Genomic DNA, 23,431 nt, shown 5'->3' with positions numbered 1-23,431 from the left:
GGTTTACCCCACCATTTGTTCCAAGTTTTAAACCAACTGGTGCTGTACCCAGTGGAGTACATCTGTTACAGTTTATTACTAGAAATTTGCATTTCATTTCAGAGCTTACTAAAATAATTATAATATTCACAGCCAAGAGTACTGTGTTAAGCAATTATGAAAGATGGGCAAAATTTTACCGAAGTGCTATGTGATTCAGGAGCTAATGTCCGGTTTGCACAAGCATTTTGGGCTCTCAGCAGCCTGTCAACAGCAAGTGAGATGTGTTCTGACAAGTGAGTTTGATCAGCTTGAGAAATTAAGGTAGTAACTGAGATGCTGTAAGTGACATCCCTTATGTGAGTGACCCTGCGCTGTTTTAATTAAGAGTGAAACAAATTAGCATAAACCACCACTGAATGCTGTTGGTCGTCACATCTTGCTTGCGGTACTTAGCTGAGGAGCATCCAAAAATGGAATAGAGCTTTTACTGTTGGAATTGTAGGGGCACATCTGATTACACCCTCTGGCTCGTAATGAAGGTCAGTAGTGTGAAAGCTGTTAAATGATCTATGGCTGTTTGAATATTGTAACTTTTTTTTTGTCTCTGCTTCAGACTAGATGAAAATTGCTATATTGGATTGCATATATGGTTTTTTTTCAGGTAGAATTTTCAAGTAGGTGAGGTTTCTCTTTTGCTTTGGGGGAGGAATGAATTACTGATTAGTCTTGAGTAAGCATTAAATAGTTAATTAACACATGAACCCTTTGCACTGAAGTTTCCATAAACTTCCCCCCTCTCAAAAAAAAAAAAAAAATCATTTTATATAGTCTTCCACTCGAACAGACTTTTAAAATAAGGAAACATCCTGACATTTTCATAACCCCATCATATTCATGATTTTCAGTCTCTGTATCTCTGTAATTCAGTCTCACACATCTTTGACATATGTAGTAACAGCATAAACACACCCCGTTCACAACAGTGGAGAAGTATGATGCTAAAGTCAGGATTTTTAAAGGAAAACTTGCAAAACCAATTCCAGGAGCTACAATTAACAACATTGTTTTGTGTGTCTGCTAGAGTCTGGATCTGGCAGTTGCACATGGTTCACATGGACCCCTGACTTAAATGGGGTCAACTGGGGTACTAGAAACCTGTCACTTGATTCCTTTGGAGAAGAGCTTGTGTTCTAAAAGGCTTATTTTTTCCACCTTATACTAGTCTAATGAAAGATATTACAAACTTCATCATGCCTATGTCTTCAGCCCATCACTGTCAGCTAAAAGTGTTTCTATATTCCAAATGTTGTTTGTGTCCTTGCAGATAAAAGCATGGTAGGAGAAATCAAATTACTTCACAGTGAGGTTAACTCACCAGTTCACTAGATGTAGAAACATGTCCCTGTGAAGGGGAAGTTGGAATTTATACTGAAATAATTAAATAGCCATACCTAAACCTGCTGTTTTAAAATCTTTTTACTTAGCTTTACTTTACAAGTTTTATTTAGAGCAATATAATGAAATGTTTTCATATACTACATGTAATAAACATCCTGGAATGGAAGCCACTATCATGGAGAGAAGACTGGCCACTAGTTGTAATGATGTTTTTTAGCTGTCCTGGAAATGCCTTTGAATATTCAAAATCTAAATGGTACGCATAAATTTGAACAAATTCATATGAATATAGTCTATAGTACCGTCTTTTTTTTTTTAGTACTGCAAATAAGTGAGAGAGGTGTGACGGCTTAAGAAGCTTTGAATTTTCTATTTTTTGAACACTATTTATATATTAATATTGTTCTCTTTCTGCAGAACATTTTGGCTTTAAATCCCCGAACCCAGACTCATGCAACTCTCCATTCAACTGCAGCAAAGAAACAGGTCAAGAAGCAATGGAAAAGGAATTCTGATAAAAGCTGTTCAGTAAGTACACACTACTGCATCTGGAAAATGTAACAGATCATTAAGGTTGAAATCTCAGTTGCATAAGATATTTAGATCCGAGTTTCCTGTGTTGTTCAGTAGCTGAACTTGGCTCATAGTTCTGCTTCTGTGGATATTAATGTGGATATAAGGTCATCAGCGACTTGCGCCTCTTCAGAAGCTGTATGTGCCATACCTTTTACTTCTTGGCATCTTGGTAGGTCTTCGATAGCAGCAGTTTCCCCTTCTGTTACAGAGGCTGATCAGTCTAGAGCATCGCAGCCGGCTCTCCGCTTTCACCGAGGCTTGCGGAGCCGGCCGTTCTAGCTGGGTAAAGCTACGTCTTCTGTTCCCTGCAGTGTTTCTGACCAATTGCTTGTTTTGTTTCTGTTCTCCGAGAGTAACTGTGAGCAATATTTCACTATCCTTCCCTGAGACACTTAAAGGTACTATTATTTCTGTACAGAAATAGAGGAACCCCATACATACGTGGAGGGAGGGAGGGAGCTGAGATTAAAATCTGACTTTGGATTTTAGATCTTATCCATTGCATTTTTCAGGGAATAGTTTTTTCTAGAACAAATGTTTTTCATAGTAAACCAGCTAAATTTTTCAATATTCCTGCTGTTAGTTATCATCTTTTTCTCTCTAGGTATTTAGGTTCCTGGTCTCAGTGAGATATTTGAGTAATCCTATCAGAATTTGTTGTCTCTTTGATCTTCTAGCTGATTAGAAAGCCTGTCGAATGTTTCTGCTGTCTTCCTACAAATTCTGCTGGATAATCCTCTAAACTCAGAACTTTTTGATAGAGTACTACTACATCTCTGTAAGCTATTTCCCTCTTGGGTATAATGTTACAGTATCTTTTCATAGTGTTACCAAAACACTTTCTCCTACTAAATAAGAAAATAAAGGTTTCATAGTTGACACTGATTCAGTAGCCCCCCCCCCGAAGTTTCTCAATTTCTCAAAATCAGAGGAATCCAGTTTCTCCTGTCTGTGGAGACATACCATGCTACCAACATTGAGGAGTGACCCAGGATATCCTCGGTCTTTCAGCCTTATCCTAATATATTTTCCTGTTTTCTAACATTGATTGTAAGAATGTCTGTCTTATCAAATCCTAGCCAATATTTCTATCTTATTTTGTTTATTAAATCATATAATGCTATATTAATTGGAAAGTAGCATAGATGCAAGGCTTCAATTTATGAAGAGATGATTATTTTGGGATGTCTGATACAGTTATTGCCCACAGCTGTCTGTTCCTGCTGCACATGTAATTGAGCTGCTCAGCAAGCAGCTCCTGGACAGCTGGGTTTACAGCCTTGTGTTTTCAGGCGACCTGAAATCAGTACTGGGCTGTAAACTCATGTGCTTTAGAAACACACAAGAAGAAGTACAAATATCTGTGCAGCAGGGCAGGCAGATACCTATGTGTAACAACCTCATCAGGTATCCAACATAAATTATCCTGGTTAGCTCAAGCTCAGCCTATAGCATAGATAGGCTTATATACCATTCCTAGGGGATGTGTTACACAGGTACACGTACACCATTTTCTAAAGCTAGCTGCCTTTAGATTACTCTTGACTATCTCTAAGCTTTCCCCTGTATCAGCCATTTCCTTGTTTGATTTTCATATTCATTCATAAAATGTCTGCTATTTCTAGATTTTATTGTTAATCATGAAAGTGCTTGGCTTTCTAGAAACTCTCTCCTGCTTTCTTCCTCTTAGCCTAGTGTACCTCATTGTATCTCAAAAGATCTTGAAGCTCCAAAGCCTCAACTTGGGCTATGCAAGCAGTGCTGATTTCGGGTTTGTTACTAGTTTGTGCATCTTGGCTAAGTTTTCATTTGGAAGAAGATTCTGAATGTCATCAAATGTTGCAGGGTGATGCATTTGCGTAGATTTACAACCTGATCAACAGTTTGTTCTTGGAGTTCTGTATTATTGCATGGAGATCTGTGGAGTTAGGACCTTGCACTGACGTAGGTCTGCCCATATTTTGTGTGTCTTGTACCTTACAGTTTTAAAGATTAGAGGTAACCAGAATATATATATCTGTACATCTGTATAGGTACACACTTTGAGCACAAGTGGCTCTTACACTGTATATTGTGAATTATCTGGTAGAAATGTCAGGTTGCATAGTGTGCAAGTAATGATAAGAAATGTAAAATGCTTGGAGAAACTGAAGGGACAGTCAATATTTTTAGGCCAGTAAAGATCCTAATTTTTAGGATCATCAAACTTTTTTCTTTACTCAGAAATATGTAATTGATTTTACAGTGCAAGATTTACTACCCAGTTTATTTTTCAGCAGAAAAACTCTACAGAACCAAAAAAAAAATCAAACCTAAAAATTTGTCTGGTATCCCATTACATAAAGGATGCTAGCAGAAAGTCTGACTTTTTTTTTTTTAACATTCTCCAGATCACTACTGATAAGTGATTGCAGTAAAGAAAATGATATCCTTTCCTAGCCTCCTTAAATTAAGGAAACTAATTCAGGAAAACATATGTTGAGTATATTTTTATGTTGTGATCTAAAAAGCCTTTGGCAGTAGTACTGAGGCATGTTTATGAACAGGTCAGACTACTTGGAGTCCATAGGAGGTGTACATGTTTGCGTTTCCTTAAGGTCTGAAGTTAGCTTCTAGCTCTAGGTTCTTTTGAAGCTGTACTGATGCCTGTGTAGAATAACTGTTGGAGGGAGGGTGGGAGTATGAAAATACAAAACTAATTAAATTAACAGCCCTCAAAACTCTGAACAAAAGCTGCATCTGCCGAGGCATACACACAGTGACTTTGTAATGTCTAATACACTTCCAGATGGCAGACTTGCATATTTCCTCAGAATAATTACACAAGTGAAATTTTAACTCCTAGCCTTCTTGGAGATGCTTGAGGTTGCCCATTAAATGAGTTTTAAAGTAGAAACTAGCTGTCAGTACCTTTCCTCAGCAGTGGAAAAACCTCCTTTCCTAAGGGAAGGTTCAGATATGCTTTCAATGAGAATTACTGTTTATTTTCTGTGTTATCAACCAGATTTTGGTGTAAAATCAATTTATAGCAGTAAATGCAAGATCAATCAGCATTCCTTTGGAAATTTTAACCCCAATTTATATTAGGGTATGTAAACTCCTTATTGCTGAGTCATCCTGGGTAACAGGGCTAAAATGAAGTGTTACTGGTGGGGGGATAATGCCTGAGTCATGCTGACAGCAGGTGTAAATGGATCCACCAGCATGTGTGGGAAATAAGGGTTCCTGATGGTCATGAGAAATTAAAAATAGCCATCTCATAGCTTTTCTATACTGACAGTAAATCTTGAAAGAGGAAAAAATTTTGTCATTGTGTCATCTAATCTACAGAGAAAGCCTAAGCAAAGGAAGGAACTGTGTGGATACTGTGAGGACTCTGCTTATTTTCGGTTTTCCTAGGTAATTCAGAATTTTTAGACATCTTATTTTTGACATAATTCTCATTTTGAATAGTGATTACATCAAACACAATATATTTTGTATATATAAATACTTATGTGCATGTATATCTATTTTGTTGTGATGGCCATATCACCATATTTTATATTTTCTATACTACACTTATCCTATATATTTTTTGCTTACTGATCTTTAAATCATGAACTTTTGGGATGTTCTGTGTGTGTTTGCATTATTCCTCACATAGTAATGTGCCTTGAGTAGTGTTTTTACACATTATGGGCTAAGTTCTGCTTTTACTTGTATAGATGCAGGCTTGTGGCATTACATAGGTCATGATTCTATCAGTTTTTTTTTAATAAATTCATTAGTCATTGGAGGATTTAGGATACTGTATTCCAGCCTTTTTTGCTAAAGAAACATTGGAAGCATTTACCAAGGGTGGGTGAGAAGATGATACAAATCCACCTATGTATTCAGTCTTCCTTCAATATCTGCACTTAGAAATAACAGTATAAATTGCTCCAGATGGAAGAGTTGGAAGTATTTCAACAAGACAAAGGCAAAGAGGAAATGGGGTTTAAATTGGTTTGTAGTTAATTGCTATAGCCTGTAACAATATTGATTTTCTGGCAGTAGTAGCGTTGTTCTTTGTCCTTACGTTTGCTAAGCCTGATCAGCGTTGTGCAATACTGGTCTTTCTTCCTTGAACAAAATAATTTTTAAGCTCAGCTGTTTCTTGCAGGGGCATCACTTTTGGACAAGATTCTTTAATTGTTCCATAGTTCTTTTCAGCCATCAGAGAGAAGCAAATTCTTCATCTTGTTTTTTTTTTCTGTAGAACTTTAAGGTGCGACTACCAGATTGTTCTGTACTAATGGTGAAGAGCAAGGAGTGCAATTTACTGTAAGGTACAGCAGATCATTGTTTTTTTAAGTTCAGAGTGCAAGGTTTCCTGTCTTAGAACAGTAATAATGAGCATTTGCTAAAGCTTCAAACTGCTTTTCACTTTGATAGCATCTCTGTTGCTGTAATTGCTGTATATGAACATCTGTAAAAAGGAATCATTAACAAAACAGTTTGTAATGTCCTATACAAATGTCCATATTTGCACACAAAAAAATGATTATTTTTCACCTATAATCAGCTTTTATTCTTTTAAGTATTATCATCTGGTCGGGTAGATGAAAAAAAACACGTGATTTTTGTGCTCTATCATGTAGCATGAGTTCACAAGTAACTGATGAGTTGAAGCAGAAATTGTGCACCTTACAAGAAAATAAATATGAAACCCAGTTTACCCAAAGTCTGAAATCAGAAAACTTAATGAATAAATGCTTTTTCAGTAATGAATTGACCATTTCTAGAAACATATTGATGAAAGATCATATATTTATAAATAAAAATAATCCTAAATGTTGTAGAATAGAACATTCATTAGAGGAAATCAACTCAATTATCTCTATAATCTAAATGTATAGTTTACCTTTGCAAAATATTTATTTTTGTCTTCATTGCATATGAATATGCAAGTTTAGCTCTTTTCTGAATGGATATACAATGGCAGATGTCTCTCTAATCGCTGCTCTATTCAAACATTAATTGGTAGAACATATGTAGAATTCTACTAGTCTGAATAGGTATAGGATAGCAGCAGTCTTTTTAATCACATCACTATTCAACCACTAATTGGTGTGATGATTAAGGGACATTAGAGGGAGCACTTTGACATCTGATTCTTTGAACTGATGTCTGCTCAGACTGCACTGTATTCATCATGGCCAGTCTGATTTCTTAAATAAAATGCTCTGATTCCCAAATGTGGAAAATATTGCATTAAGATCTATTGAGGTGATTAGGGAATCTGAGAATGATTCTTTTATTTAACTAGTGATTGACTGTAGATGCACAAACTATCCATATGAATAATACATGGGTTACTTTGAGTATCAGAAAGAGCTGAAAAGTAACATCAAGAGAATTTTTTCTCAGTGTCAATAATTAAATATTAATACTGATTTTAAAATGTACCAGTTTAATCATTTAGCAGTCAAATTCCTACTCATACATTTTTTAGATTAACTAATTACTGTGCATTATCTTCTATTGATACCATATGCTGGCATTTATAATGAATTTTACTATGTTGCTTAAAGAGTGGCTTACATGTTTATATATGATATCATTTATCACTGCTTCAAGAAATATATATAATACTTGAATTTTCTATTTTATTTTTGTTTCATTGTCTTAGTAGCTACTAACTTGCAGGAGTGCTACAGATTAGTGCTTTTATAGGTATTTTCTGTATATCAAATTGCAAGTATTAGCTAATGGAAGCTGTTCCAAGCCTCTTTCTGTCATCTACAAAAGGTTCCTTTGTGGCTGTCCCTGAGTGCTGTGCAAAGCCACTTCTGACCTCTTAATTTTCTCTGTCAGTATGCAAGTTTGATGTTGGATGAATCCCATTCTTATAGAGCAGAGCTCAGCACAGGTTTTCAGTTCCAACTGTATTTCCGATCTTCCCCACTTCCCAAACTGAAGTGACTCAAGCCTGCAATTGTTTGGTTTTGCATATACATACAAGCCAATATGCAAAATACTCATTTGTCACAAATACTGCATTCCAGGTAAGTCTGATCAGCTCGTTCTCCCTTAAAGCTGACCAGATCAGAGGATACAGACAGAACCAGAATCAATCTTCCTTCTTAACCTTCAGTTTCTTTAGTGTGCCTGCTTAGTCTTGTACTCTTTAAGATGCGGATTTCTATAAATGCACTTTCCTATAGTTACTGGAGATAAAGGTGCCACCTTCTTGTGTTGATGAATTGAAACGTGAAATAAATACAAGCAAGAAGAGTGGGCACTACTTTTTTCTCCCCGGCACCTCTACTCTCCTAGTTCTTTTTGTTTTTTCCCCCTCATTGTTAACCTGTACCTAGAACCCAGAACCTGAACTACTCTTCTGCTCTTTTCTTTCCTCTTCTGGACTTGATTCTCACATAGTGAAAGCCCCATCTTCCTTCACTTTAGCAGTCTATTAAAAATGATCACAAGCTTTAGGTTGAGAATTTGAACATTGTATCTTGGAGACTCCTGAGCTCTTGTTAGTCTGCTAGTAAATTACTCACTTTAGATTTATTTATATTGTCTCAGTCTTGGATGACATCTGCTCACAAGAACTGAAAGCAACTGAGGCCAATTTTAGTTTGAAGGAAGCAGTAGCTTGCTGAATGTCCTATCTGAAGCAGAGCTGGTAGCACTATCAACTATTGAGTTGCATTGCAGTATTCATTACAAGACCCTATTTGTAGTTTGTCTGCAGCTTCACCATATATTCACACTAAAATTTTTCAAGTACCAGTCTAGTAACTTTTTCTATTCATGTTGAAAATGACTCTTAATGATTCAACTGTACATGAACAAGGCTAGCAGAAAAGCTGGGTTTTGACCCTCTAACCAATTATGACTGTATTATATTTGAAAACTCTAGCATTCATATGCTTTGAAGCAAGGACTCGTAACAGGCTGGGGGTGAAAAAGGTATATTGTTGCAGTGGAATTGTCTAGCACTGAAAGCCTCTGAAATTACAGTTTGTGCATGGTCAGTGTGTGGGTTTTCTTTTGTTTTGCTTTTTGTTAGATATTGGCAGATGAGTTCCCTTAAGACTATAGCAGGACCACAGCATAGTTGGAGTCAGAAGAGAGTGCAAGTCCATTGTATTTCTTGCTGAAGATACTTACGTTAGTGCTTGACACTGGAAACTCTCTCCTGGACTTGCCCAGTGTGGTTAATGGAAAAAAATTCCCACCTCCATTAGAGTATTTACACAGTGATGGACCCTGCAAGTACTTTTGTTGAGGGCTATCAGTCTTGAAAATGTCATGTCATGTGGTTTGCTGACCAAAGTTGCATCAGTGTCACTTTCTCAGACATAACACTGAGGAAATAAGCTGATTTTTTTTACTGTTAATGAAACAATTCATGTAGCAGGAAAAAGTACACAAGATGTTTTATAGCTATATATATACATACACACACTTATATGTGTATATATATGCATGAATACATATGAATCTAAGCTAAATTCTAATAGGTTCATTCTCTCTCATGCGCTTGTGCATGCTCACTCAAGAAAAAAAATTATAATCAGAATACTTAACTGTCTTTCAAAACTGGAAGCAAGCACTTAGTCCATGACCCTTAATTTGTCAAGTCGTCTGACAAATTTCTACTCATTTTATCCCACCAGGAGCTTCCTAAAATGTATAAACCTGATGTTTCAGCAAGATGCCTGCTTTACCACTTTTACTAAGGCTTGTTGACTTCTACTCTGTACAGACTTACAGTTGTTCCTCAGGCATACACCATGGTTTCTTGACAACACTTTTGGATGCTTCATAATTCTTGGAATTGTGAAGCAATTGTGCTTTGCCATTTTGCTGCATCAAATCTGTCATAGATCTTAAATCACAAATTGAGCATTGTAGCAAATGCAGTGATTTGTTCTTTCAGACCCACTGCGGACTTATCAAGAATTGCTAATGAGGCAATATTGGCTTTCAACATTTTGTCCATTATGGAGATCAGTTTGGGCAAACCTAAAGTTTAGTTATATAAACACACAGTATGACAGAGTTCCACTAAACCTTTCACTTAAATCTTCTCTTTCTGGATTTTGAAGTGTAGCTATCAGCTACTGTACTTCATATAACATTGAAAAATAAATTTTGAAACAAACCATAAAATTCATGTTCTCTATCTGACAATATTTCCTTTTAGAAAACCAACCTGTTGAATATGGAGATTAGTGTTTTTAGTCTCCAGGTGATAAAAGGTAACTGTTTTTAGATAGTTAATTTTGCTATAAGATATCATAGCCATGGGTTTTCCTGTTCCACCTCCCCCTACTTTTGTTTCTGCACTATGGATGGATGAACTTTGCATGCATTGTGATTGTGGCCTTCCTTAACAGGGTGTAGGTTAGAAGTTGTACAGAGCTATCTTATTAGTCTCTGAACAAAATTTGAAATTTGGTTAGAATTTGGGGGCTATTCATTAGGTGGTCTTGACTGTATTAAGTGGGAAGGTATCATGAGCCAGACTTAATCCGTTCTTGCTTCTGTCCTATTTTTCTTCACTCAGAGACCATCTTTTTCTTAAACGGTCTGCAGAGACTCCTGTTCTCTTTGTGGTCTTGTTCTTCAGGATTCTCAGGTTCCTTATATTTTGTAATTTTTGTGAATGAAGTTGGAGGACTTGACTAGTCCTTCCCAGATTTATTTCCCAAAGGCCTAGCTCAATAAAAAGAGCGGATTCCTCAGTTTCTTCTCACTTAGCTAGGACGCTGGCAGCTTTTGCTTTTATCGAATCATTCCTTTCTGTTTTTTTTTTTTTCTGTCCCTATCATGGCAGCTGTCAGCATTTTGAACGAGCCATTTCCCACCTTGAAAGACTATTCTTCCTCCTAGCTATGAAGTTTTTGACTGCTAATGTCTCCAAAGTGAAGCTGGATGCTTCTTTCCTGGGGGTTAAGTTATCCTTCTGAGTAAATCTTTGTTTGTAATTTATCTTTGTTTTACTGATGTGCTTTAAACCACCTTGAAGGAGGAGATTAGATTGGAAATATTTCTTGTTCTTTCTGATGAGCGCTGATTCTTAAGCCAGGATAACCCTACCACTACCAGTGGTTTGGATGCATCTTCTAGAAGAGTCTGAAGCAAGGCTTTTGAGGCATATTTAGAGTTGCCTAAATTTTGTAAATTTTGCCTAAATTTGTTGTAAATTTTGAGGGGGAAATCTGATTTTGTTTAACATTTGGCTTAAGGGAAGAGAAGTCAATTGAAACACCTTTTGATCTGCTTATTCCTTCTTTTTTCATACACATGTCCCCAGAACTGTTTGCTTATTTACCTTCTCTTCCTGGGTTTTCCGTTCGAACAGATTTTATCTCCTTTTTCAAATGAGCCTTAGGTACTGCTTTTCTGTGGGCTGATACTTATCTTGGCCCATTTCCGTTGCATTTTTATCACGTGCACGCACATTTTATTATGTGCACGCATGCTCGATGCTTCATGCTCATGTGGTAGGAACTGATCATCCAGCCCCTGGAGCTGAGCTGTTATGTGGAGGCACGTTCTCTCCTAGTCTCTCTGACTGTGTTCCTGTTCCATCAGTTCCAGCTGTCCTCAGGGGTCTATATCTACGGCTTTTTTTACAATCAACTTCTTCCATATCTATCCAGTCCTATTTTGTCAGTAAGTATCTGCCATGACCACTTGGCAAAATGCTCTGTTCCCATGTAAGACTGAAATAGGATAGCAGATGACTGCTTAATTGTTAGCTAAAGTGGAAGAGTTCTCCTTCAGTAGAACTGAGTATCCTACTGTGTGCGTTTCATTTAAAATCCTCAACATGGTAATTCATGTCTCTTACATCTTTCTTTAAATTGAAGATTGCTTGCACCCATATGGCATGATAGGAACAGTACTAACGTTGCTTAATCAAGCACTCAGAAATTAACAGGCAGCCAAATGAATACCTGTATGCTTGTGTGGAAGGGTATGCACTGCTCAGGAAAGACGGAAATAAAGGTAAAGCATTTTGTTACTAATGTAACAGATTTTTTTTTTTTAAAGCAAGAATAAAACTGAACCTTTATGAATCAAAATTGCTTTAGAGAAAGGTAATAAACTAGTTTCTAGTGTTCTGGGAATATGCTATGGAGTCTCCACACCCCAGGATTAGATTTGGCTATGGCTGTAAATAGAAATCAATCTAATCATAGAATCATAAAAATGTAGGTTTGGGAAGGATAATGGGAGAATTTGTTGATTGGGACAGGATGAAACATAGCTAGATCTTTCCTGACAGATACTTTTATATAACCCCCTTCTGAAGGCATGTGATGTTGGAGACATTTCATTCGTGTTAGTGTTTAATCAATGCAATACAACTTTATCCTAAAGTATACTGTATTTTATTTGTTGATGATCAAATTGTTGTCTTGTCCTTCTTTGGTGTGCTTGAAAACAACTGATTGTTCCATTTGTTATAAAATCTGTTAGAAAACTCATGTTAAATGTATCTTCAATCTTCTATTTTCCTTCAACTCTTCCTTGCTGCTCATGTTTTCTAAAACTTATCTTGTGGCTTTTCTTTGTGTTTTGATTTTCTGTCTGTCTTTAATGGTGATGATTAAAAATGTATACAGTTTTTCAGCTGAGATCTAGCTAGTACTGAATAGAATGAAATAATTTCTTTACCTCAGGGATTGAACTATCCAACAACATGTTATTCGTTGGCAAGATCATAGGATTAACTTGTATTCAATTTACAGCTTAAACTCTAACCCTTTGTTTTGGCTTGATTTTAATTTTTTGTCCTTTAAAGGATTTGTACTGCCTTTTCCTTTCCCATTTCATTCATGCTACCAAATATGCTGTGTTATTAAACATTAGTATATTCTGCTTTTCCAGCTATTCAAATCATTTGGATTCTGGGTGGACACTGAAGCATCTTGTTTCAGGTCCCTTCTTGATGATAGCACCTCCCTAGAGGTTGTTTTTCATAAGTGGTGCACTTGCTGAATGTAGGCTGTATCTAGACCATACTTCCCATTGATTTGTGAAAATGTGATCTGAATATTTTTATAAAAAGTTTACTAAAGTTTTATTAGATCTACTGCTTATTCATGAGACCTATTTGTTCTTGCCAGAAAGGAAAATAAGATTGATTTAACTTGGCCTGTTCTTGACATGTCCATGTTGGCTATTTTATATCATATCTTTTAAAAATAAATGTATTTCATTATTTTTTCAGGGACTATAATTGCTCTGGTCTTCCTACTACTCCTCCTTCAGAGCACTGTGTTTACCTTTTCTAGGCCTCTAATCTCAGGTCCTCTGAGTTTTTGGTTGCAGTTGCATTTCATAGATTGCTTCATTTAGTTCTTTTATGACTCAATAAGATATCAAATTCATCTGTTTGATCGAAATATTCTTAAACCTCAAATTCAGAATGGTATAAACTCTTACTCAATCTGAAGATATATTATTAAACAAAATGAGAAGTTAAGAAAACTATTTAGATCAGGGAAACGAACTAAATAGCTTAAGACTTGAATTTAGGGAAGACTGCTACTAATTAAAATATGCAAGTATTATTTGGAATTTGCATCCCAACCTGTAAAGATTTTCAGACTTAACTAGAGAACAACTTCAAAATAGGATAAGACTATTGAGAATAACCCACAAGGAACTGTAGGGGGGAAAAAAGGGATTGATGGACAAATCAGGAAGTACAGAGGACAAAGTGAGAATTTTCAAAAGTTTAGTCACACCTGGCAAAAGAAATTAAAACAAATATTAAAAGGTTATTCAGCTATCTAAAACAAATACTAAAAGGTTCTTAAGCTATCTAAATTGAAAGAAATAAAAGAACAAGGAAAGGCAGTGTGAATATAGGATTAAACATCCTAGATATTGTCTAAAATCTTGGTAAATCTTTGTCCTAGTTCCAATAAAATGGATGTAAAAGAAGAGGTGGCTAATAGGCAAACAGTGTAGGAATGGAAATTACTACTGCCATGCCAAAAGGAAAACTTGCAAAGCTTCATCTACTCAAGTCAGGGATGGGAAAAATCTGTCAGTACTGTAGAAAAATTGACATTTGAAATTACAGGCCTATGAGTAAATCTCTTCAATAGAGTGGTATGCGGTAGTACTTAAAGAGTAGCAAATGCATCTTAAGTACATAAGAAGTTGGAGAACTAATCATTTACAGCTTCCTTAGCCTGGTATCAGAGCATGCAAAACTTTGAAAACTGCCTTAGGAGGAAAGATTTATTAAAACTATTATGATAAATATAAGAATGGAATGAAGTTTTTGGGGTTTATTGATGGGGTAGATTGTGACGCACTGACAAGATCTTATTTTTTTGGTTAGTAATGAAATATCTGCTTGGATTAGAGTAGTAACATGGATAAGGGACTGGTAAGAAAGGAAATGATAGTAGTGTTGGAAAAGAAGCTTCTGGGCTTTTTGCAGAGCTCCTTGAAGGATCAGTTTTCAGATTCACACCGTTTAATATTTTCATTAATGAGCTTGACATAAATATTAGGAGCATGTTATGTGAGAGTTGACAGGCATTGTCAATACAGAAGGAACTAGAACATCATAGAGAAAGAACTGTGTGACACTGAAGTTTAGAATAAAAAAAGATAAGAATAAATTTAGTAGTGCAATTAGGCTGTAGAGCCAAGGGCTGAGAATGACTAGAAGCTTAATGGCTGGGATGAAGAGAGATGATGGTTTAGAAATAGCAGCTTATCATAGGGTGGTTGTTCCGTCAGCTGGATGAGATCATGAAAAGGCAAGTGCAGTGTCGGGTAATCAGACATGCTGTTTTTGCTGGAGATAGGTATTTAATGATGTATTTTTATTTCCAGTCACTGTGATTAGCTGCTAAAGTTACCAAAGGAATGGAAGTTTTGTTTTATGAGAAGACATTAGAAGAGTGTGATTAGTCTAGCAAAATAAAAGGGGTTATTGTTGCTTTTTATAAGTTCTCTGGAGAAGAAGAGTAGATTTCAGAGAATTAAGAAATTTTTTTCTAATTTAAAGGTGATGCTAGCCTAATATTGTATAGATATACTTTGGTCATCAATGCATAAAGTCTGGAAGTAGGTTTCTAATGATTGGAGCAGTGAAACATTGTGCCATGGTCTTTCAGTAGAAGTAGTGGGGACAAAGTAGCTCACAAAAGATTATATGACATGACTGAATGTGAATGCAGGAGAGCAAGTCTGGTCATTCAAGTTGTCACTTCCTGTCTAATATATACTTTAATATAGGACCACAGGTGTCTGAAATAGAAGTCAGAGTTAGCAGATAGTCTTTCTGTACTGATTGCTATCTGTTAAAAGGGGATATTCAAGGTATGTAGAGGAATAAATTGCTTTTAAATGACTTCAAATACTGTAGTGATGAATACCATTGAAATGTTCATGGGAAAATAGTTCTGCCTTCAAGTAAGGTTTTGAATAGTGTGCAGTAAATAAGGCAACACACTAAGCACAAATGTTGAAAGGCTATTGATTAGGTGAGCACCATCTATTCTGCTTTCTGAGTCAGGCAGCAATTCTGTATGAAAAAGCATATGGTCATATCATTAAAACTAGCATTCAAGTTCACTAGATTGAAGCCGAATCAAGTTTTGAAAGAGCAACAAAGAGCAACATTTTTTTTCTTCTTAGACATTTTTAAGTGCTTGACTTGGTAATGCCAGTATTTATTTTATGTTGGCCTTTCTCACCCAGGAATTCTGCTATGTTCTCCAACCAACTGCTTGTACCCTTCCTTCAGCCTTTAGTTTCTACAAATGCTACTGTGGGAATGAGTTTAATAAACAGGATTATATAACTATTAATTTCTGTTCCAGTTTTACCTACTCTTGTGAATAATTTCCAGTTTCCCCTTACTACATAACAATTTTTAGCTCTTCGATGGGTGTAGACTGATGTTGTTAAATTTTTTTTTAAGCATTTGCATGATGTATGTTCTTTCTCTTCATACTGGTACTCTACCATGCAGACAAACCGCTTCAGAGTGAATTTAACCATATGAAAAAATTCTGAAAAACACTGATTTTAGTACATTTCAGAAAGGTATGTGTAACTAAACACTTTCTCCATTCTTTAGGGCTTCATCGCAGGTTCCTTTGCTAGGTTTTGTAGCTACCTTTTCCTTTTGCATTTCTTACCTCTTGACTCTCCTGCCATAATGTGATATTCTGCAGGCTTCTCAATGCCCCTGAAGTTTTAGTCCCTTGGAAAAACATTATTTTTAATCTCCAAATTAAAAAGATTTTCTCTCTCAGAAGTTATTGTTGGCTTCTGCTAGGAATCTTTCATTGCTGTCAAATTATAAATAAGGACTATCAAGGGAAACTGGCTTGTATCTGCCCTCATGAAACCCAGTATATAGTGCTGAATGAGCTATTCTGTCAAGTGTGGAGTTAAGTGACTGTTTCCAGCTTTTCAAAACTGAGCCCAGCAAGCTAGTGTTTTTGTTTCTTTTGTAACAAAAGTTTTGCTTTTGCTTCTGTCACATTAGAAGTCATTGGGAATAGTAGATATTCAGCGTCTTTTAAGAGTATGTCTATAAGCTTTAGAAACAAACATTACTTCTTTAATAATCCCCTTGTATTTTCAGTACTTCACAATGCTTGGACCATTTTCCTCATCATATGCAAACTGGGAGCTGCTTACTTGCTTTTCTTTAGAGTCAAGCTTTCTGAAATAACTTTGCAAGAGCATAAGACATCAATAAAACATAACCAATAATGCATTCAAAACAAGTTTTTAAGAGACAGGGAGGATTTAACACACAAATTTGAATTGCCTGAGAAATACTATTTACATTTGACTTCTGAAATGTGGTAAATGCTAGTAGTAGTACTAGTGAGCAGTAATAACCTAACTGTGTGAGTGACTCGTGGAGCACGTGCCTGAGGAGGGGGCAGTGCCCACTGCCATATGTGGTTTTCTTGTGGAAGGGTGGTCTTGTTGGCTCTTTAGAGAGTTTTTCTCATTTATATTTTCCAGTGCATTTATTTGCTAGTGAGCAGACAAACAATGTGAGAAGGATCTTGCATACATTTGTACTGATAAGTCTGAAAAGCTCTGTTGCTACCAGGACTTTAGAAAAAATGTGTAGAGGTACAGAGTGTTGCTAGGCAACGCCACACTACCACAGATAGTATTTTTCTTTTAATTTATTTATTCTTCAGTTTGAGTGTGTCCTGCTTGGAGCCATTTAGGTAATAGTTAAGCAAGCACATAGAAATTGGAGTTGCAGGAGCAGAATAAAGGAATGTAATATAAAAAATAAAAAGGAAAAGTCATGACATGTTATGAAACAGAACCGAGAGACGTGAAATAATTAGTGAAGACTAAGGAAAAAAGATAAACAAGAGGAAACAGAACAGGAGAGAAAAAAAAAACCCCAAGTAATGAAAAAAGGAAAGATAGGGCACACTGAAGAAAAATTAAAAATTGATAGCTCAAACAATGTATACACAAGGGAAATAGGGAAAATGCTGCATAAGAATAAGAATTAAAAACTAGCAGATAAAAATGGCTTCCAGAAGAAAAAGGAGAAATCTGGTAAATGTGTTAAAAGAATAGTCATTTTGTTTCTGTTTGCTTTGTAGCTACTCTGCTCTTTCCTATTGCTCTCGTTGTATATTTGTGGTGGTAGTAGCAACGCTCAGGAGCAGGAGAGTGATTGATAAGTCCAATATGTTTTGTAGAGAGGAAAAACGCTTCTTACCAGACATTCATTGTTATTTTGAAAGTAATCAGTGGTAAAGGTTTGAAAATAGCACTTAAAAATCAGACTGTTGCTATTAAGTGTAAAATGTAGATGAATATATTAAGGACACAAATTGAAGCCCTCATTGCAGGGAGGGATGAGGTTATTCGTATTCTCCAAGTTCAACATCTGAGTAGGGACAGGATTAAAAACATAAGCGCTGCACAGGATAGACATGCTTTGGGGGTCTAAAACCCCTTGACTTGCAATAGTTAAATTTGCTTCTAGATGGGAGCATATCCCTGCTGGGGAAAAAGCCATGGCAGAGCTACCTCTGCGGAGAGCGCCCAGGAGCTGTGCGGTGCCCCAGGAGGTGCGTGGTGCTGAGCGCTGCGAGGTGCCCTTCTCTCAGGTAGTAAACGAATTCCGGTTCTCTGGCTATTTTTATCCTGGATCTTGTCTTCAAACTGCATGTATATAAACAGCTGTATAGCAGCATTTCCCTAAAATTCTTTGTAATGCTGACTGCGAGAAGAGCTTTCGGATGCCCTGCTTACAAACGTAGCTCGGTAAAACCTTGTTCTCTTCTGCATGCAGGAAAGTTCTTGTTCATGTTTTCTTACAGAAAAGAAACAGATAGTTTATTCCTTTAAATTTGTATTAAGTTGCCGGAAGTTAAGCTTATTACAGATGCATGGTATCTCATTTAAGGAAAATTACCTTATTTGAGAAATTTTCCTCAATTTTGATTTTATATATACACACACACATGTGTATATATATATATGTATCTATAAATAGGTAACAAAACAGATGGTAAGAATGTAATCAATGTAATAGCCCTGTATCTCTGATTTTCTGAATATTTCTCGAGAGAAAAATATTTTAGTGTCAGTATTTATACTGTTATACTTTGTTTTTCTTCCCTAAGACTTACCTTTTCATCTCCTTAGCAATGAATGAAGGCTTTCATTTTGATTAAAAACTAACCTAGCTTGATGCATCGTACTTAAGGATATATAATGTGATTGATGGCTAAATAGTTTTGGTGATTCTTCTGCATTTTCATAGATTCTTTCTAGTTTCATACCTTTTTTTTCTTGTGCTTCCATTCTTTTTGATTTTGAGTATATTAGCATTTGAGATCACTGTTTTATTGTTCACTGACTCTGTAGTGTTGTAATAAGATCTTAGATACCAGTCATAGTGATGAGCACACTAAAGAATGCATATAACTACAGTGATAATCTTACTAATTTTTTCCTTTACAGTATTTTTGAAAAGACGACAGCATTTTTTTCTGACTAAAATTAATATGAAATGCATTTAAAGTCCTCATGTCACTGAACATTGCAGTTCAAGGACCTGTCTTTTGAATTTTAAAGAAAAGGAGAATGGAGAAAATCCCATCTAGATTTTTTCCAGCTGTGTTTATTGTGAACTCGTGTATACATCATCTTGTGGTATATCCTGCTATCATCTACAGTTACCCTGGAGTCAACATGTAGATGAAAGTACTAGAGGTGAGGTAGCATTTTTGTTGATGTTTGCATATGAAGCTTGTAGTTTGAGCTTCAGATTACTAAAAGTCAAATATTTTTCAGCCTCTTGTGAGGAATGACAGTGATGGAAAATCTGATATAAAATACCAGCGTATAGCGTATAACCGCACCAGGATTTTGATGCAAGGGTTGTGCTCTACTGGCTGCAACCTTTTTCCTAAATCTTATACCTTTTGACTCTGGTAGATGGTTCTCAAGTAAACTTAATATTTCCAGTAATTCCTCTGGGGAAATCTAGTCTCAATTTCATATTTGGCTTTGCCTGTGGTAAGTACTCTCAATAGTCACATGAGGAAATTTCTTTCATTGCTATCTTAAGTTGTCTTATGCTGTTAGACTGATTTTCAGATAGCACATTAATCCAGAAGAGAAGCATTGTGTGCTGTTTCTATGGCAGTTAACCAGATCAGGGGCCTTTTTGGTACTTTCTTGTGAGATTGTTTCAGATTTTTGTAGAGAGAATTTGCAGGGAGGATATTCCTGTGTGACGATTTAGCTGATGAACGTAGTGACATGTAACCGCATATAGTTATGTCAAGAAACATCAGTCCCAAGCACCGAAGGATTTCTCATGCGGAGCTGGTGCTGTTTTCTTCCACTGAGCTACGCGGAGGATGAGATGTCTCTCCCTGCTGCAGCAGCAGAGATGCCCCAAGCTGTAGATCTCGCCGGGTTTGCTGTGCACGGGCCTGCTCGCTTGGTACTGCCACTGGTTCCCCTACTCCTGGCCCTGTGTGTGGCATCTCTTCAGCCTCTTTGCGTGTGTGCGGATTTGAGACTATTTTGTGGGGGATAATTTAAGTCATTTAGACTTTAGAGAGAATTAGAGTGCGCAGTTTAGGAAGAAGCGCATGGGATGAGACTTTGCTTGTACCTATGTTTCTGAAGTGCCTCTGCAGAGGCCTGACCCGTAGGATCAGACGTGCTGGATCACCTTGCCTGTTCAGTCCTCTGAGGTGTTTGAGGAAGAAGCTAGTGATTATAAAATCATCAACAACAGCTTAGACAGGCTTCTGCAGGAGTGTCTGCGAAAGCTGTGTCTGGCTGTGTTCTTTGAGTGTCGAGGCAGCTACAGGGAGCTGGAGAGCAGAGTGGGCACAGAACCGTGAAAGAAAATGTTTTGTTCCGGGGCTTCTGCAAAATATTGTTGCAGAATAAAAATATACCTTGTGAAAGATGAGAAATGGCATCAGTTCATCCTGGGCTGATGAATCAAGCCTGCTAAAAGAACTTTACTTTTATTTGCTTACAGAGGGCTGGACTGCATTACTTCATGATGCTGTTTAATAACTGTATTTGAACTTCCATTTTTGTAGACCTAATGATCCTTTAGCTATGCATGAAGAATAAGAGAAATTGTGTAAATTGGGAGAGTACTCTCAGATATGTAGGGTTAATTCTTTAAATTCTTGGTCATGCAGTCATGGTCATGGGGTATGTTTTTTTTAAGAGTACAGGCCTACTTGCATTTTAATGGACGACCTTCTCTAACTCCCTCCCCCTTTCCCCGAGGTATCTCTGTAAATGCTAATTCTCAGTGTGAGTCTGGTCTTTACCTATCTACTCCCATTTTATTTAATTGTGGTGAGTCAAAGGAAGAATATTTGCCTAAACAAGAGTAAAGAATCCCAAGGGAAAAGCAAGCTAAGTTGAGGTACAAGGAAGTATCGGGAGCAAATGGAGCATTTGGGATATTAGTTTTCTTAATAATCTTTAGTCAGTTATTTTCAGTGTTAAGTGGAAATGGTATACTCAGAAATTCGGTGTGGAGCCTCTAAGTGTGTGTTTGTTTAGACTGTAGGCACTTAAAGAATTAAATCGTAAATTCACGCTACGACTGCTGAAGGGTCTGGGGTTCAGCTGTGGAGTGCAGGTAGCAGGCAGCTCTCTGAGCCTTTCTGTGAAGGCCCTGGTGCATAGTGCTTACGCTCCCCAGTAGGGAAGAGGTAGGACTTGCAGCTTCCTTACAGAAATGGTGCCTAGATGAAGCTCTTTACCTATTCTAAGATATATATTACTCCCTGTTTCCTACAAGGAGGTAGTCTTGGAAGCATCCGTTCAGGTGCACAGGCTGATAGATGATTGCCAAATTCTCCCTTCCATCTGTTGATCCAAATTTAATATTTATGCTAGGTAGAGGAGTAAAATAGAGAGGGAAAGATTTTCTTTTTTTCTGAGAGCTTTCTGTGTGGGTGAGCTTTTTTCTTTTCTTTTTTTTTAAGATGAAGTTACAAGAAAAGGAGTGTTATAAAATGTCCTGTTCTGTAAATGCATCACTTGCAAACCATAAAAGCAGTTAATGCAGATATGACTCTGCTGGCTTGCAAAGCTTTTGTAGCTTTTTATTCTTTTTGTTTCTTTGGTCTACTCCCGTGCTGCATGCTTGATCCTCTCAGACTTGTTTTTTCTCAACTTTCCTGCATCAGTGCTATCTGATGTGTTATCCCCTGCCAAAACACGTGGTGTCTGCATCTGCTCTGACAGCAGCAGGTTGAATGTAAGCAAGATACCATACCCTTGTGTGAACATGGAGACTGTTAGAAATTTGCTGCTTGAATTTTGTGTGAAACAGCATGAAAAGGAAGTTAGCAGAATGTCATCTCAAACTGGAATAAATTTCATGGTCCTAGTAAAATTGCAGAATAAAGTGTTTGCTTAACAAGTAATTAATTTTATATAACGACCTATCTTTAAGAACGATCTGCATAATTTTTAAACTGGAGAACTCTTAAGTAAAAGCAGAAGATTTTTTTTTTTTTTTTTTTTTTTAAGAGTTTCCGGTTGCATTGACAGTATTTTGATAATTAATAGTAAAAGTTAGTGGAATTTAAGAAAATCTCACACATCGGAGCTTCATGATATCAATAGTGTCTTACCAATACATTCCTGTTTGGGGGAAAATATGTTAATTTGTGTTTGAATTTGCATATACACTATTTTTAGTGCCTTAAAATATCCCTCTTGAAAAACAACTGAAAAGAATTAATGTGGGTAAGCTAATGAGGCCTTGATTACCACCACCTACAATTCTACTTAATGTTTTTCCCATAGATTTTTATTTGATTACTAAAACATAGACCTGGTTTTCTATATGAAATCTCTTATTTCTGATGTAATATTTGTATTTTACTTTCAAAGAGCTTGTCTGGCCAGTGTGACTGTACCACTTAATGAAAAAATTGTTATAACAAATGTTCATGTATTATGAATGACATGATGTCAAATGTTATGTAAATACCTGAGGGCTCAGTATACTTTCTGAAGATACTAGAAATATGTACATACTAAAATAGGTATCTTTTCTTTGTGAACAGCTGGTCACGTATTAGTTTTAAGCTGCTTTTTCTCCCTGTTTGGAGTAAGAACCCCTTGAGAGTGAGTCACAGCAAACAGGAAGGAGGAATTTAGTGGGTGGATATTGTGCAGATTGTACTATCTTACAGTAAGGATCAAACAATCTTTTTTTTCTTGCCTAATTTTTAAGAATACTCTGTAGGCAAAATATGTATGTTAGCCTTTTAGCAAATGGTATATGTATTTAGTTTCTTACTATGAAGGTAGTTTTCGGAGGCTTTCTGTGTGGAATACAGCTATTAACTACTGAATAATTTTAATGAATTGTAGCACCAACACTATAATAAGTGCAATATATTAATCATTTTATCTTATAGCAGATGGGTGCTTAAGTCTGAGAGAAGATCAATGGAACCGTTTAGCTTTTTGTTGTGTCAGTGTAGAAAGACTATCTGTTTCACATTAAGGAAGAAGCCTGCTAGGAATATTTAGGTTTTATTGGAACAAAGCACAGTGTTACGTAAGTTCACATCAAAAGAAGTAGATGTGCTATTCCAAATTCGTAACAATTGTATATTAGTCTGTTTTTAATAATTTTTCTTTGGCATGTAATCCTGTTTAATTAGATTTTACTCTGTTGTTTCAAGATTCCATAAACTGGAGTCTTGTATACCAGCTGCTAAGGCAGGAGTTACTGTCTAAATGATATTCACAATGAGTATTTGGAAGGTTTACAATTATACCCTTGCTAATAAATTGTGCTATTTTCCCCAACAGTTTTAAGTGCTAATCTTCAGAAGGCATTTTAAAATTAGCTAAAATTCTGTCAAGAGATTTACAAAAATTGTTAGCATGAAGATAATTATGTCACAGTCCTTGGACTCCATCTCTGATTGTGTGCATA

At 36.4% G+C, this 23,431-nt stretch overlaps 1 protein-coding gene across 1 annotated transcript in view; it reads left to right on the top strand.

Annotated features, from left to right (window-relative positions):
• The first annotated feature begins 1,608 nt into the window (after window positions 1-1,608).
• The window catches only part of DPYD (dihydropyrimidine dehydrogenase), a 342,976-nt gene continuing 321,153 nt past the window's right edge, over window positions 1,609-23,431 (top strand). The window contains exons 1-2 of the mRNA XM_062581637.1: window positions 1,609-1,636; window positions 1,739-1,908. Of these exons, the coding sequence (XP_062437621.1) occupies window positions 1,609-1,636; window positions 1,739-1,908 (198 nt within the window). The remainder of the gene's footprint in view (window positions 1,637-1,738; window positions 1,909-23,431) is intronic.

This window comes from Rhea pennata, chromosome 8 (assembly GCF_028389875.1).
Source record: "Rhea pennata isolate bPtePen1 chromosome 8, bPtePen1.pri, whole genome shotgun sequence".
In the NCBI taxonomy this organism is placed as follows: domain Eukaryota; kingdom Metazoa; phylum Chordata; class Aves; order Rheiformes; family Rheidae; genus Rhea; species Rhea pennata.
This window is presented reverse-complemented; position numbering and strand designations above follow the sequence as displayed.